The sequence below is a fragment of the Rousettus aegyptiacus genome, unplaced genomic scaffold, assembly GCF_014176215.1.
Source record: "Rousettus aegyptiacus isolate mRouAeg1 unplaced genomic scaffold, mRouAeg1.p scaffold_m13_p_6, whole genome shotgun sequence".
NCBI lineage: Eukaryota > Metazoa > Chordata > Mammalia > Chiroptera > Pteropodidae > Rousettus > Rousettus aegyptiacus.
The window spans coordinates 102,904,532-102,920,942 of record NW_023416309.1 but is presented as its reverse complement, the minus strand read 5'-3'; the positions used below and the strand labels follow the sequence as shown (position 1 = coordinate 102,920,942).

General features: G+C 42.0%; 1 protein-coding gene and 2 pseudogenes across 3 annotated transcripts; all 3 read right to left on the bottom strand.

Moving 5' to 3' along the window:
* Window positions 1-855: 855 nt before the first annotated feature.
* LOC118604725 lies at window positions 856-974 on the bottom strand (annotated as a pseudogene).
* Window positions 975-6,771: 5,797 nt separating this feature from the next.
* Window positions 6,772-16,332, bottom strand: METTL2A (methyltransferase like 2A). 3 transcript variants are annotated; one of them, XM_016128154.2, is made up of 9 exons: window positions 16,200-16,332; window positions 15,918-16,009; window positions 14,286-14,638; window positions 13,242-13,291; window positions 12,880-12,940; window positions 11,390-11,529; window positions 9,853-9,959; window positions 8,425-8,490; window positions 6,772-7,571 (listed from the first exon to the last, which is right to left on the bottom strand). In XM_016128154.2, exons 1-9 carry the CDS (start codon window positions 16,307-16,309, stop codon window positions 7,414-7,416), a joined length of 1,137 nt encoding a protein of 378 aa, XP_015983640.1. In that variant the 5' UTR covers window positions 16,310-16,332; the 3' UTR covers window positions 6,772-7,413. The 3 variants fall into 3 exon arrangements, with proteins under 3 accessions (XP_015983640.1, XP_015983655.1, XP_015983649.1); XM_016128163.2 differs by having other exon boundaries at window positions 7,431-7,605; XM_016128169.2 differs by lacking the exon at window positions 15,918-16,009 and having other exon boundaries at window positions 16,200-16,312.
* LOC118604861 lies at window positions 11,782-11,897 on the bottom strand (annotated as a pseudogene).
* Window positions 16,333-16,411: the final 79 nt, after the last annotated feature.

Here is a 16,411-nt window from a genome sequence, read left to right as displayed (position 1 = left end):
CTCTAAGATCCTGCTGGAGGGTTACCTGCTATGCGACATCCTCCCCAAGGAGTCCTGCAGTTCTGTGCTCCAAGAAAAGCACATCATAGCAAGAAACATAAATAGAAATCATTTCTGTAAGAATAAATGTAAAAAGGCTGGATTTTGTTCCTTGATGTCTTGAGTGCCACCATTCCAAACTCCTCACCCACTGATATTTCTTCCAAACCATTAGAGAGCCCTACATGCATACAGAAATGATAAAGACTACAAAGCAATCCTTCCCACACGTTTCTCTGACACAGTGGGAGTTGGGCAGATGAGGAAGGCGGAATGAAGGAATGGTTCACTCACATCTACCTCCACTGACTCTCCCCCTCTGTCTGGGAAGCTAATGTTCACTGAGGGCCTGGCCACATTGTGACTCTCATGGGCCCTGGGCCCTTGTGCTTTCATGGGCTCTTTCCTCCATTAAAAAAACAAAAAATCCATCTAGATAGATCTTGGTATAAAAACAAATGCAATCTAAGCTGCCTTCATTATCATATATTCACTACCATCATATCCATTTTTTTCTTCTGAATTTAAAATAAATTTAAAACATTTTAAAGGGACACTAAAGATATTTTGGGCCCCAGGCACTGCACCCTAATAGAGACCAGGCCCCGTGCCTAGTGGAGATGCTGACCTTGAAAGTCCAAAGGTCTTACCCTCCTCTTCATCACTCTTTGAGACTTTAGGTTAGTGCTTTCTGTTACAATCTTTTTTTTTTTTTAATTTTTAAATTATTTTTTAGGCGAGGCGACCCTTGGTTGACCTCACAGATTGCGAGGACCTTGTCAGTTTACAATCTCTTATTTATTTATTTAATTTTTATGCCTATAGCACCTGGTCTTCCTAGGTCGTCTTCTATCCAAGTACTAACCAGGCCAAACCCTGCTTCGCTTCTGAGATCAGATGGGATCGAGCTTGTTCAGGGTAGCATGACCATAGACTTCTGCTACGATTTTAATATACAACATAAAACAAAGTGTGTCTTACACAAACAAATCTCGTAAATACAGAGGAGCCCAGAGAGGTTAGCATTTGACGCTATTCACTGTAAGGAGTTAGGATTGAATTATGGAGACCACTAGGGTTGCCGAATTACTATTATTGTTTATACCCGATTTATAGTTAAGGAAACCAAGAATCAGAGGAATTTAGTAACTGGGCCAAGATGACACAGAGAACAAACAAATGAAATGGTGACTCCAGAATTTCAACCCCAATCTGTGCTCTTATGAGTTGCTTTAAATAGATTGAGTTTGAGGTGCCCAAGGGCCTTCCAGGAGAGAGAGGTGTCCAGGAGGTATTTAGATAAACTAGTTCAAGGCTTAAGTGAAATCCTTAGCTCGTGACATAGATTTGGGAATTATCTGAGTACTGATGGCATTTAAAGATCCAAAGTGGACCAGCTCATCCACTCTTTTGCAGTCTCTGTGTACCATGGGGTCTAAGCCAGCAGACTTCCCTGTAATTGTTTCTGTACCTTTCAACCATAGTGATAGGGCCTTCTCCAAGGGAGCGGGGTGGCCATGCTCCTTTGCTGGCTCTCACTCCCTACTCTTTCCCAGGTATGCCTGGCTCCAGAGAAACATTTAGGGGTCACCTTCTGTCCACAGACCCTGAGCTGACAGGCTTGGAATTTCAGCTTTGGCCCCACTATTTCTTGCTGGGTTAGATGACAGAACTTGGCTTTCCTCACTTTGATGCCTGATGCTCTCTACGGACCCAGCTCCTGGGTGACAGTCTATGTACTCAACCACCCAGTAAATATTTATTGAGTACCTACTATGTGCCAGACACCATTAAAAAGTACTGAGGATACATCTGTGCACAGAGTAAACAAAGTGGGCGTATAATCTAGGGGCAGGAAGCAAATAATAAACAATAGTGCTATGTATCATGAGGAAGATAAAGCTGCATAATATAGAATGCCTCAGGGCATGGAGAAGGTTCTGAGGGAGAGTAGAGACACTGGTCAAGGGTGTCAGCTGGGAAGAACTCCGGGAGTGGGGCTGGAGACTTGCATGATAAGAAGGTACCAGTCACGAGAAAATGCGGGTACACATAGGGCCTGGTAGGAGCAGCAAGTCCTAAGAGGTCTAGGCTTGGGGTGTCTGAAAAGCCTGCCTGATGGGAGAGTGGAGAGGGGCTTTGAAAGGCAAGACGAGCCAAACGTGGGCTGAGGGTCCCGTCCTGGGTGAGAGGGCCCAACCCAGGACAGTCAAGGGTCAGCTGAGCAGGTGGGAAGGGAAAAATAAGTCAAGAGAAGACACTCTTTTCTAAGGAAGGAGAAAGGAGGAAGGGGCAAGAAAGCAGCAACAGCAAGACTGGCTACACAATTGCGGGGCTCCTTCTTAAAAAATCAAGAATTTCAAGATAGCAATAGCAGAGCATCAAACCTAGCGTGGGCCCTTGTGAGATCCTGGCACTGCAAATGAACAGGGCACAGACTGTGATGTCGGCCTTGGGCCTGGTGGAGACTTTTAGGAAGATGAGGTGGCAGAATCCAGGTTCTCTCTTCACCCCAGCTGAGTCTCACAGGTGGGTCCCCACCACAGGGTACAGGTGGTGAATTAAAATCTATTTTGAATGTTGCAATTTGTACAATGTTGCAAAACCAGCACAATTTATGTAGCTGATTTCATGAACTTTTGATAGTTGTTACACTTCTGATAGTTGAAGCGTTTTCTTTTTCCTTGGGAGGTTTGGGGGTGGGGTGGGGATGGGCAGGAGCCAGCGTCTTCTCACCTCCTCCCTCTCTGACAAGCCAGGCAGCAGGGGTAACCTCCGAGCAAGTGCAACGTTTTCTGGGCAGCAGAGCTGGTTGGAGCCAAGAATATTTATACCCCCATATTATGTCAAATATCATTTCTATCAAATCACCCCTCCTTAAACTAATTACCTTACGATTAACACTAGTGTCTGACCTTGGTAAACCACTTACCCTCCCTGAACTTCAGATTTCCTCATCTGTAAAATGGAGATAATTATACCTCGCAGAGGTGCTGTGTGAATTAAATATGAAAAACTTTTTAAAGATTATTAAGGTCTAAACAAATGGCTATTAGTGTTACTAACAGTGTTAGTGTTGCTCAACAGTTGTTTGGTTGGTGCAGGCGGGGGACCTTGGGACAGCCATGGCTTTGACGGATACCTCTCTTGGTGCCATTCACAGGCCAATAATCCTGGTTTTATACACCAGACTCTTGTGAGTTGGGCTGGCTTCATAGTTTTCATAGTCCCTAAATGAACGGAGAATTCAGATCCTGGCTGGGCCTGTTTCAATAGGAAACAGGTGACCATTCTTACGCATTTTTGATACACAGTGCACTGATTAGCACTCATTAAAATATGCTGAAGGCAGGTATGTGTATTACAAGAGTGACTAATGGCCCCGTAAGTTATGACAGTGTTCCCCACACTGTGGTGTGGAGTGTGGGTCTACCCTGATCCTTAGGCCTCTGCAGTGATTGTTTCTTCTGCCCCGAAGGCTCTTCCCCCTAGACGTCCCATGAAGGATGTCACCTCCTTCAGGAGACCTTCCCTGTCCAGCCCATCCCAGAAGGTCCTTTCCTTTTCTCTGCCATCTCTCTAGGATCCCTACCCTGCTCAGTTCTTCCTGGCACATGTCCTCCTGCTGCATGTTTTATGGGTTTGTTGTTGAGATCTCCCCATCCAAACATGACTTCCAAGAGGATTGTGACTCGGCTGTTTATTGCTGTTTCCAGGCCAACAGCTCAGAGCCTTTGGACACCAAAGGGATCCACCTAGAACTTAGCATATCATATTCTTTTGTTTTCATTGTATTTATTTTTAAAAATACCTTCCATTCGTGACAAGTTATACTATTTTACATTTGTAGCAGTGATATAGGTTCCTTTAAAAATAAATTTAAGAATGTAAGTAAATTTAAAGGATAAGTAAATAATGGTGGTAATTTAACGTTTGTATTCGGGAAGAGGGAAGTGTTCTGTGGATGCCTTTTGGAGACTCTGCCTGGCCTATAACCCATTCTAGGAATTGCTCACATCACAACTAAGTGTGCACACGCAGCACACACAGCACACCTATGACTGAGACAGCAAGCCTCTGGGGGTAGGTTATGGTCACCTCCTCCAAGGAGACTGAGGAGCAGAGGAGGGCGAGAGCCAGAGGAAGCAGTGGTGAGTAGACATCTCCCAGGACTCTTCTGAGGCTCTCTACATTTCTGCCCTGGGGGGTCCACAAGTCCGTCTCCTATATTCTGTTTTCTTATTCAAGCCAGCTCGAGCTGCTGATACTTGATATTGTAGTCCTGTACACTGTGGTCTTGAGGTTACAAACTGTGTCAGTGGGCATCTCAGGAGGTGTGAGAATGCTAGGCACAGTAGGAAGAAGCTATTTAGTCATTCAGTCCTCATTCATTGTGCCTCGACCATGGGTCAGGTGCTGTGCTACTGTGCTGTGCTGAGAATACGCTGTTCCCCCAAGGACTCATTGTTTAGTGAATCGTTTAGTGATCAGGCTTGATCACCTAATAAATATTGAATAAAGGGAAGCAAAATTGAGGAGAGTGTGGGGCGCTTACCAAGAGCAGGGTACGTCGGGGCTTTCTTTAGTCCTGCTCATGCCCTTGGAGGGATTTCTCTATTGCTGATTAATGTTCAAAGTATGGCTCCTTCTTAGGATTTTTAAGTTCTAATGGAGAAACCCAAACTCAAATGAAGGGTAGCAGGGAATGAATGCAATTTGGGGTTCACATCAGGGTGAAGATGCCAAGCTTGAGCTTTTGGACAAAGCTCTGGCTACTGTGTCTCAGGGTCTTCCCCTGAAGCAAGGAATCTGATGACAGCTATTTGTCCTGTAACTTGGTCATACAGTGTGGTCCACCGCCAATAGTCAAGGGACAATGTCCAATCTTAAACCCAGAAATTCATTGAAATAAAGTGATGTACCAATTTCAGTGTTTTTACCTGTGAAATTCTCCATCGGCACTTCTTCCCCCTCTCAAATCACAACCTGCACACCGAATCAAGAAACATACAATCTGTAACGCATCGATGCAGCCACACTCTGAAAATAGCAGCTGCAGCCACAAACCAAAGAACAGGCCTTTGTGAACAGAGTGAAAGAAGCTGTTTGTCTTCAGCTCCTCTTTTAAGCCACAGATAGAACTCCCACTATTACTGGAGTAATGTCTTTAAGTAAAGAGAGGAATCAATTAAAGGGAAGTAGGATGTCTTAGTTTATTAGATTTTCCTTTTCCTACTAAGGTTCCAAAGCCCTAATTTTCCAATTGGAGCCCAAGAGTATAAACTTACATGAAGGCAGGTAGCAGACCCATTGCAAAGTGTAGGTTAGAGCTTAGCAGGTGGCAGAGAAGAAAAAGGAGCAGGGGCAGGAAACGGCTCATCTTTTTTTATGTAAGTCCGGGGCCCAAGTCAGAGGCTAAGGAAGATGCTTTGAAATGTTCCAGATGCCAAAGGAAGGTCTATAGTAGATCATTCGAGTTAATATATGTTAATTTCAAAAGATAAATGAAATACCTTTCTAGTGATTCATTCTTCTCCTTTTAAATAAATTCGGTACAAATGGAAAAGATGGGAGCTCCTTTCCTCCCACCTTTTAAAACTCATTAGCTGAAGCCGAGCAAGGTAGACATTATTATAGGGGGTAGGGGTGGTGGTGGCCTCATGGGGGTACTAGACCCAGGGCAGGGTGAGAAGGGTGTCTTTCTGAGGGAGTGGTAGCAAGAGGGACTTGCAGTAGGGTGTCAGATCCCAAGAGGGGTGAGAAGGGCATCCATGTGTGGGTGGTGGCACAAGAATGGTTATATAATAAATGAGGGGATTGGCCCAATATAAGGATCATGGGAGTTGGGATTGTTGGAAAAGGGAATGCCAACCAAGAAATAAGAGTGATGAGGCTAGAAAATACTATGTGGCCACCATCACAGTATTAATTCAGTCAAGAAACAGCAATTAGATGTTAAAACCAAGGGGTAAAGTTTGATGAGGAATGAGATATTTATACAGTCTTAAAGCACTAATCTACAAAATACTTACTAATAACTTCCCAGTGGAGAATTGCAGGAAACACCACCTCGATCATGTGATCAAGGTTAATATCACCAATACTGGGTTAATTCAAAAGCTTATATTCCAACAGGAAGCAATGGGAGAAGCACAGCATCACTTCTGATATCCCTGCCAAAAAGGTAGAACTTGAACCAAATCATGAGGAAACATCAACAAACTAAATTTGAGGAAGTTTGCAAAACAGTCTGTAACCTTCAAATATCGAGGTCATGAAAACAAGCCTAAAGGATTGTTCCAGATTACAGGAGGCTGAGATAAGACTACTAAATGCAGCAAAAAGAATTTTTTTTTGGGGGGGGGGGCGGGGGGAAGTGGGGTGAGGGGGGCGTAGGAATAAAGGACATATTGGGATCATTGGGAAAATTTGGTTATCTGTAGACGCCAGTGTTTCCATGTAAATTTCTACTTCTGATGGACTTGATATAGGAGAATGTCCTAAAACAGGAATTAAACATTAAAGTATGTAGGAGTGCTGGGTCATTACTTTGCAACTTACTCTTAAAAAGGAATCAATTAAAAAAAACTATTTTTGTAATACTCCTGGTACTATATATTTAAGTTTGGAATTATTTTAAAAATTGCTTGTGTCTTCACATTTTCACATATATAACTAAAATAATAAAACAATTATAAAAGTATCAAAGTTTAAAGTTGAAAATCCAAAATGTAGGAATGGAGAATTGAAATTCTTTATTTGGTAAAATTAAGCATGTATCACAACTTATGGATCACCAAGAAAGAACCATGTAAAAGTGGTACATGAAAACAAGCAGAACAAAAAAAGTAACATTCGGTGATGTGGCTAAAATAAGGTACTCCCAATTCCTTTTGTGTCAAACACTTAAGGGCACAATAAAAAAATAAGACAATCTTAAAAGTGAAGATCCTTTTCATTTTTAGACACAGGTTACTCAGAGGGGGTAAAGTACTTAAAATATCATGGAACTAGGTATTTGAACTCTCAAATAATACAATAAAACTTAGAGTCAAATGATACTTTATCATATTTAATACTTTCATATGGTAATAAATTCCTGTTGTCTTTTAAATTCCTAATTCCCATGAATGTTTCAGTTAAGATAACTCACAAAATGGCAAGTCTTTGAGATCTCAAAGTAAGAAAAAACTTGCGAAAAAGTATACAGTAAAGGGCTTCATAAATATGAAGCACAATTGTTAGAATCTCGATAAAAAGTAGTTTTTCCTAGGTTCAAGGCTCAAGTTTGTTTGAATCCTTGAGCTATATGACATTAATAAGATGCCATTTGCGGGTGTTCATTTTAAAATGTCCCAATGAGCTCCCACCATGTCAGGAGCCAGTGTCGGACAGAAGAGGTTTGCGATATTTGCACTGAATCCAAACACGGTACATTGTCAGCTGTTTCCCTCGGTTGACTTGCAATCGGCGGTCCACCAGGTTCTGAACCTTTTCCAGTCCAGCAGTAGTGAAAAGTGTGTCCAGTTCATCTAGTTTGGAAAGGAGATGTTTATATGTTTTCCCCTGAAGAAAAAGCAGTGTTTACCACTTCTTATGTTAAATGGAGCTCCTTGAGATCACTGTCATTATTTGTACTTTTTAAATGGCTTCAGTGGGGCTGTTTAGTTATAAATGCAGTAGTAGCTTGGTAATAGCAAGTTCACATTTAGGTAGGAGGAGCCAAACCATCTGGGAAGGGCAGTCTGGAATCCAGAGGAAGAGCTTCCCTAGGCGTCAGTTAATGGGGAGAAATTTTCACAAAAGGCTCTGTGGACACCTTAACATTACATGTAAAAAAATCTACATATATGTATATCAAAGCCCTTTTTTTTTTTTTCTTTAAAGGGGAGAGGTTCCATCACTTTAACCAAAGGCTCAAAAAAGTCTATGACCTGACAAAGGGCCCAGGAATGGAGTGTTCTTAAGGTAATGGTGGAGGAGGAAACCCACAGTCGGTCAAGGAGCAAAGTAGAGCAGTTCTGGGGGACACCTGGACCCCAGTGAATACTAAGTTCACCTTAATTTGGATGCACCTAAGACGTAACCCAGCTCAGAGGGTAAAACAGTTGGACTCTGGCAAACCAGGCTGGTTTCCTGTTGTGGACAAAGTGACAGAGAGGAAAAGCATAAAGGAGAGCAAGGATGAGAACTGAAGTGCGAATAAGCTGAGCCCATCTGGAGAACAGTGAGGGTTCAGGCTGGCTGTGAGGGATGGGGAAGGGCAGGGAAAGGCTGCAAAGGAAGGAGGGTCAGATGATTTTACTCCTGAAAGTACACTAATGAGCATTTAATATGGCAACCTGGGAGTGTTAGCATAATAAGCAAAGATGAGTATTTTCGTACCTTGTGTGAAGAAGTAAACTCTGGTGCCATCACCTCTCACATAGAAATTTTCAGACAGACACTGACCTGTAGAGTGATGTGGTAAAAATTAGAAAAACTCTGAAGCACTTCTTTGAACTTTACTGTCAATCAAATGTACATCACAGAACAAATAACTTCTTGGGCAGAGAATGGAATTTTCTTGGTCATATTGGGTACTTGGCAGGAATCTTCAATTTCTCTCCTACAAAGGAATGGTGCTTTGGACAAGAGCAGCCCAAAGGGAATATTCAAACCACAGTGCTAGGTTCTCAGGTCTGTTTTAGAGTTCTGTGTGATGCTGAGACAGATGGGTGTTTCCCCCCCTTCCCTGATTAAATACTGCAAAAAAAAAAAAAAAAAAAAAGAGAGAGAGAAAAATAGAAATCAAGTGGTATAGTTGAGTTTAAGGAAAGGAAACTTAAGGTCTCTCCAGGTGTCTACACACACATTCATAAATGATAACACACAGTTTTATCCTGGACACTCTTACCCTTCTGCTATGCCCCTGACTTTATGCCAATTTAACCTGGCGTGAAATCCTTCACCTTTCGAAAGTCAATAAAATCCACTTGCTCTACTTTTGATTCCTTGTGTATTTCTCCCCAGCTGTCATTACGTGTGAGATCAAGTTTAAAATTCTCATGTGCAGTTTTCCTCCCTTGGTAATGCAATGGCAGCACCCTCCACTCCTGAGCCAGCGGTATGGTGGGCTGGCTCACATGGTGGGCACCAACGGTCCCCTATCCAGAGGTATTCACTTTGTTTCCAAGATTTTGCTTATGATATATTATAGATTGGTTCTTGAAGAATTTCCAGGACTGCTGGGTTGAATAGATAATACAAGGTGCTTTAAATAAGGCCATAATGATTCATATTTCTACCAGTAATGGAGGAGCATATCACTTTCTTTGAATTGGCCAGCAATAGGTTTAGGAACTGGATCTCATTGTTATTTTTATTTTCTTAAAGTTTTGTTTTTGGTCATTTGAGTATGATCTTCTGTGAATCAGCTCTAAAATATCCCTTCCCTGTGTTTTGGGTGGGTCGCTGATCTTTTCCTTATCAATTTGCTAACGGCCCCTTGAAGAGCATAGATATTAAGTTTTTTACCTATTCTATGCACTGAAAATATTTGTCTTTTAACTTTTTAATGGCATCTTTTGCCATACCACTTTCAAAATTACTTATGTAGTCAAATGTCTTTTTGTAAAAATAGCTCTTCTAAAAGTAGCTGTCTTAGTTAAAAAGACCTCCCTAACACCTAGATTATATAAGTCTTCAAAAACAGACCACCCTGGTCATGTATCAAGTGGCTTTATCTATGGAGCTGTAATTCTAGTCTCTATTTTGTTCCACTTTGTTTTTTTCTGATGGAAAAACTATTTCTTTGATTATAGGAGCAAATACCCTTTTTAAACCGAAGCTGAGCCATGTCGTAGCGGCCATAATCTCGCAGAAGCATCATCCCTCCAGGCTTCAGAAGCCTGCTCAGCCTGTTGATAGCCTTCTGCATCCTGTGGGGCAACAGAAAATGAAGATCGGGTTTCTTTAAGGACAGGGTTCCTTTTCCTTGTCACATATTCTGAAAAGCCCACAGACTTTCTAGTCCTGAAATCTTAGATCCTCTGCCCTTGCTTGGTTAGATTGGAAGCACACATCCAAACTTGTGTACCTTCTGCTGCCTGCTCACAACTGTGGCTTCAATCCACTGCCTTTGGTATAAAGATGCCCGAGGATAACCTGCTTCCGCCTTAGGGCTCCACCGTGGGGGAAGTGACATACCCTCTGCCTGGCTCACTTTCTATTCTTCCTGGGATCACCTCATGGGGAAGCTACCTCTGCCCCATGCTCCAATGTCCCACCAGGTGTGGGACTGCTGGCTGACTCATCTGCCTGCCCCACTAGGCCCACTGTTTGAGTGCAGAGACTTGATCTTTCCATTTGTTAACTAAAGACTGAGCCTTAAGAACACATAATTTACATGGTGACAGTATGCAAATGAGTAACTATGGGCAGAGCGCTTCACATTTCTTTCCGCACTTTCCATATTGAGATTTAGTGCAGGTTTCGGCTTTACTAAATTCAGAAGTGTAAACGCTACAAGCTCACAAAAAACCCCCTCCACTTGAAAGTCTATTTACCTATCAAGTAATCGATTAATGTTAATGTTTTGTTTCAGTCTATGTCAGTTTTAAAAAGTCTGAAGCATTCAAACTTCTGCAGTTATTAATGCCAAGAAGCATGCTGGGCCCTTTGTGCTGCCCTCCATCTGCCTTTATGGCACCCTCACAATATCTCCATCAGGTCAGATGACTCGATGCTACTCTAGAGGAAACATGGGCTAGATCAATCGCTCTCCTGGGTCTCCAACCAACGCTGCTTCCTTGAGACAGTATTTTACCAGGACAACAGGTTGTTGAAGGCTGTGTGGCTTTAATAGTATTTTTAGGGCATAGCAACTGAATTTCCTTTTACCTAAACTTGATTTTATGGAATTCTACTGTACTTCAGTTTTTCACAGAACTTAAGGATCAGAGAACACCTGAGCTAAGCTTCACTGTAAATTTTGTGCTGTTAATAAACCGAGCTCATTTAAAGCTTTTAAAAAGGCCAGTAATGAGATGTTACCTAAGAGTGGTGGCTCCCACGGTTCTAAAACAGCGTGCTAAGAGCTTCTCAATAGAGAATTTCTCCACACGTCCATTAAAGACTGCTCCCCCATTCTTTGGGGGATATTAAACCATAAAAATGAAAAGAACTGACCACTGCGGTCAATGGGAAGAGGTTTAGAGGCTGAAACAGAAGTTAGACTTCAAGATGAATTTAGGAAAATGGTTGGGACGCTTATATTACCTTGGATGGTGTGGCTTCCTCCTGTCTATCAGAATATCCTTTCCATTTAGGGCCCAACCCTAATATCCAGGTTAAAGGACCTCAAACTTACTTGTCTGGAACAACTGCAGAAAGAACAAATATGAGGATGATGACATCGAGACTATTCCTGGGAACTGGGTAGCTCTTATCTTCATCACACAAATCGTGAACAAAAGCGTAACACCGAGAAGGATCATATGCTGAATTTGTCTACAGGTGGTTAGAAGAGAAACACGTGTTAGAAAATGTTCACAAGGCTTCAAGGAAAGCTAACTTTGCTTTAAGTGTTAACTGCAATTACTTCACTAAGGCACACATCCTTACTCGCATCCTTACTCAAAAGCTAAGAATTATGAACAACTCTAGTGAAGAGCCTATGGAATCTAACTGGTGCTTTTAAAATGAAATATTCCCAATTCCTCTTTCATTCTTTTTAAAAATTTTTATTATTATTATTATTTATGCCTATAGCACCTGGTCTTTCTAGGTGGTCTCCCATCCAAGTACTAACCAGGCCCAACCCTGCTTAGCTTCTGAGATCAGACATCGGGCTTATTCAGGGTGGCATGGCCGTAGACCATGGACCGTGGCCCCACTGGAGTGCGAACCCAGGGCCTTTTGTGTGTAAAGCAGACGTGCAAACTGCTACGCTATGGAATCACGTCCTCCTTTCATTCTTTATTCTGATGTAGAGACTTAGATGTGAGGACTGGAAAATAATCAGGAAGGTAAGTGATCAAGATGGAAAATAAAAACCTCATAAAGAAAGACAAACATATCAAAAAAGCAAGATTTAAAACAACTCCCAATCTAACTGTGGCATATTACACAGATCACAAAATTCTCCAGGAAAACCTATTTCTCTAAATGTGGAAAATTAACTTAATAACAGACACATTTTAGGGTAACTGTGTTTTCCACATCTCTTTTCTCCAAAAATGTGATTTTGCTCTTCAATGGCCACAGCTAATTCAGAAAGAACATATAGATTATCAGCTGGGCTGGGTCAACCAGATTCTTTCTGAGCACTCTGCAGTAGGGACACAGTCATTCTGGTACGGTTCTGAGAACTGAACAAGGTGGACTTGTAAGGAACCAGGAGGGGCAAGTATGTCTGCGTCATGTTCAAAACCAGGAAAAACCTACTACACAAAGCTAGTCTACAAAGAGAAAACAAATAGAAAAGGCAAATGAATACTGGGCAATGAGAGATAAGAAGACACCATGAACTTGAGGGAGGTATTGCGATAGAAACTTTATTGTTTGAGTTTGTCTAGATGTTTCTGTGACTTCTAACTCAAAAAACCCAGAGTGAAATAACCAATTCATTTCAATCCTTAAAAAATAAGTTTGGAGAGGTCAAGAGACCTGCCCAAAGTTCCACAGCTGGCACAGTCCATATTCATGTTTGGCCCTTTCCTCTACTCCAGGCTGTTTCAGCAAATCTTTTGCTTTCAGGCTATATTACAATAAGGAAATAGCTAGAGACCTTGATTTTTTAGGAGATCCTTACCCTTCAATCAGTGAAAATCACTGAAGGAAGCTACTTGTTGCACTTACCTGGACCAGTTCTATAGCTGTGGAAGAAAAATCACAACAGTAAACAAAGAGTCTTGGGTCACTGAAATGGGCAGAGAAAAGAGCAGAAGAATTACATTACTAACTGGATTATGTCTATTCTCTTTCCTGTGTAGCAGAGTTAAAATAGCAAAGCACCATATATTAACGATGTAACAAGTTTTAAATCTAATTTCCCTGACAACAAAGGCAACTTATAAATCAAATCAAAACAATCTATAAACAGATAATGCAGAAATCTAAATCTCCAATAACTACTGTTACATTGATCAAGTTAGACTTTTGATCAATAACCCCCCATTGTTCCCTTCTTTGCTGTTCCATAAACTTTATAACAAACTTACTTGTTAGTTTGCAAAATTGGAAAGACTGTGTTTCCCACACCACAACCAACCTGTAGACAGAAATGAACTATTAATCACAGAACTTTCCAAAGAATTCCTTGAAGCTAGATAAAGAATCAGTAATATATAATCTTGCTTAATTATCTTAGGGAAGATGGTAGTGATCAGAGCTAAACAATACCCATGACATTTCCTGACCTTGACCTCAAGAACCCTTAAAGAGGTAGCCATAAAAGACAAGAGCATGGGCTTTCATTAACAGAAGGGAGCTGGTCTGGAAAAAAGGGCATGGGTTGCTTTTAATTTTTGAATTCTAGCAAATGATCCTGTGGATGAAATACTTTCTTACTGAAATCCACTATATCATGGAAGAACATTTCTAATAGATTGGGCTGAAAAATTCATGAAAGACAGCCATGGTTACATTGCCCTAAATACAATGCTGGGTGTGATAATAATAAAAAGTGACCATTTGCTAAGGGCTTACTATGTGTCAGACAGCATTCTTAAGCCACTTTACAAACACTATTTCAATTAGTTCTCATAAAAACTTTGAGGCAGAGAAAGGCAAAAGTCATGTTCTGCTTGGGAAAGGGGATAAGGGATTAGTATAAAGTCATACCGTAGGACTCAATCCCTAGACGAATCAACTCCCAGTGGAGTGTGTAGCCACCACTTGTGAATTTACATTACAGTATGCACCCAGACATCTCTAGCCTTGCCTCTACATCACCATTCAAAATTGAAAGATAAGAATTCTCCCACATCTGAGAAGCAGGCACCATCCCAATGAACTCTCTATTTTATAATTTCATTAGAAGAGAAGTATCAGAAGTTGTCTTATGACTCCTTTTCCAGATGACAGGTATAGCACGACCTACAACTTTTGGATGCAATGTGTTCCCAGCACCTCAGGTGATCTAAATTTGCCATGACTGCTAGATATCTTGGTATACATTTAAGGCATTTCATTGGTTCAAAAATGGAGAGGATTCCCAATATAACAACTTCACTAACCCCACTACCAGGACAACAAAAGGTTACCTCGAGTATTCGATAGGTAGCTGAGGATCCAGGAAACTCATCAGCACAGATTTCCAAGTGATTGAGTTTCTGAGTTACATTCTCTTCCACAGGAAGGGTCTGTGTTTTATGTCCAAGGCTGTCTGAATAACACTGGTGCTGTTCTATTATTAAACCAGGTCTGTGCTCTCTTCTACATTCAGGCATTTCACTTCCTTTGTTTTCTGAGAGCAAATCCTTCATGTCGTTTTGGTTTTGGCTAGGTGCCAGCTCTGGGAATTCGGTAAAAAGCCAATGTCTGTCCTTGAAAAACCCATTTTCATGGATTTTGTAGAAGTCATTCCAGTATTTGTGGGCATTGATGTCATAATCAACTGAAAATATTTAAAAAAAATTTAAGAACCACCTCTCAATATTTTATTTATATCTAATGTAAATTATCTTCCTGCTTTGCTGAATGCCATTTTATACTAAGTAGAGCCATAGCCTGAGAGCTTAAGATCCCTTAGTCCTACCACCTATCATACTTGAATTCCCTCTATATCTTGTTCTTCCATGGAGTCCAATTTCTAGACCTATCAATTTTTCTCCCAAATCTTTGGATGACTCTTAACTATGAGAAAATTCTAATGTTAAGAGTTTTCATGATAGGATAGGAGATACTAAAGAAGTATGGACTGTTTAAAAAAAATCTCTCATTTAAAGTGATCAAGGTAGTCCTAGATTTTAGGTTTCTGCTCTTTGCTAATACAGGACCTTGACTAGTGTAGCAAAGAAATAAAAAACTAAGAAATTGGAGTTTTGTTTTACCACTGCTACTAACTGCTTACCTCTGGGCAAGGCACTTAATGTCCTGTGGTCCAAGTTTCTTTAACTGTAAAAAGAGGATATTGGACTACATGATTTTCAAAATCCCTTTCAACTTTAACTTGCTTTGATTGAGTATCTGCCAAACTCTGAAAGGTAATATTTTGCAACTGAAATCTAATTGTTGCACAGAACTCTTTCAGTGAGTACTATTTTCTAATTTCTAGTCCTACCTTCAATCGTCTCTCAGGACATAGGCTCAACCAGTTCTACTTTAAGTAACCAAAGATATTTTACAGTGAAATCATCCACCTCTCCAGAAGCGTCCTCTTTTTATATTTATCTTCATTCCACTTCATCCACCTTTCTTTGGGAGAAGCCCTAAATCCTTGCAGCCATTAAATAAGGACAAGACACACAATTCACCAATCACTAGTCTCCTCCCCCAACATTTAGAATCTTAACACTTGGATTAGCGTCAATGGCAACAGTTCCTCAGGCAAAGTGCTATCATGTAGAAATAGAAAGTTCATCCTCTAAACCAATCGTGTGGCGGTTCTTACAGGACAGCCAAATTAATGTAGGTCTAGTTAACATAACTAAAAACTAGAAAATATTACCAACCCAAACATAAAAACCCTCTATGCCCTACCAAGATTTTACGGTGTAGCCCTTTTCCATCCTTGCACATTCCCTCCGCCTCCGTTCTACCCTCAAGCTCGCTATTAGTCCAGTAACACAGGGTCTTGGCGGTCTCGGTTCTGTGGCCTCTGGGAGAGCGCGTCCGGTAGCACACTGGCGGTGGGTACCATTGAAAGCCGCTCCGCCCCCGCACCCCGGGCGCACCTTGCTTCTCCTGGCACACCCGCTGGGTACTGTTCTCCCTGACTTTCCTCTCCGCTGCCGCGGCTTGCTCTTCCGACCACTCCACATTGTCCCTGGGAAAATCAAACGCGACGCTTAGGGGCTTTACGTTCCAGCTCTGGGCAGGGTGAGTCGCTGGCCTAGGAGCACCTCTCCCGCGGGGCCGAGCGCCTCGAGTAGTCGGCGGTCAGGGGCTTCTCGGCGCGCTCCGGGGCGACAGGACAGAGGGCGAGCCGCAGGCCGCGCAAGGGGAAGGGCGGTTACCAGGCATTGTGGTGGAAGATGCGCGCCGGATCGCTCAGGAACCGGGTCCCGAACTGCTGCCTCTTCCCGCCGGCCACAGTGGGCACGCCTTCAGGGTAGGAGCCGGCCATGATACCGGAGCCGGAAATGTCAACCTTTCCATAACGCGAGAACTTCCTGCGGGACCACGCCCCCTCCGGAAGGCGCTGGGTCTGGGCGGGAAAAGACGGAGG

Bases quoted from the DNA above. Each gene is read 5' to 3' on its own strand.
- METTL2A (XM_016128154.2), bottom strand. From the start codon at position 16,309: ATGGCCGGCTCCTACCCTGAAGGCGTGCCCACTGTGGCCGGCGGGAAG. The intron at 8,491-9,852 runs GTATTTGCTCCT...ATCACTCTACAG, and splicing joins TCAGCTTCGGTTTAAAAAGG to GTCAGTGTCTGTCTGAAAAT. The intron at 7,572-8,424 runs GTACGAAAATAC...TTTCCAAACTAG, and splicing joins AGTTTACTTCTTCACACAAG to ATGAACTGGACACACTTTTC.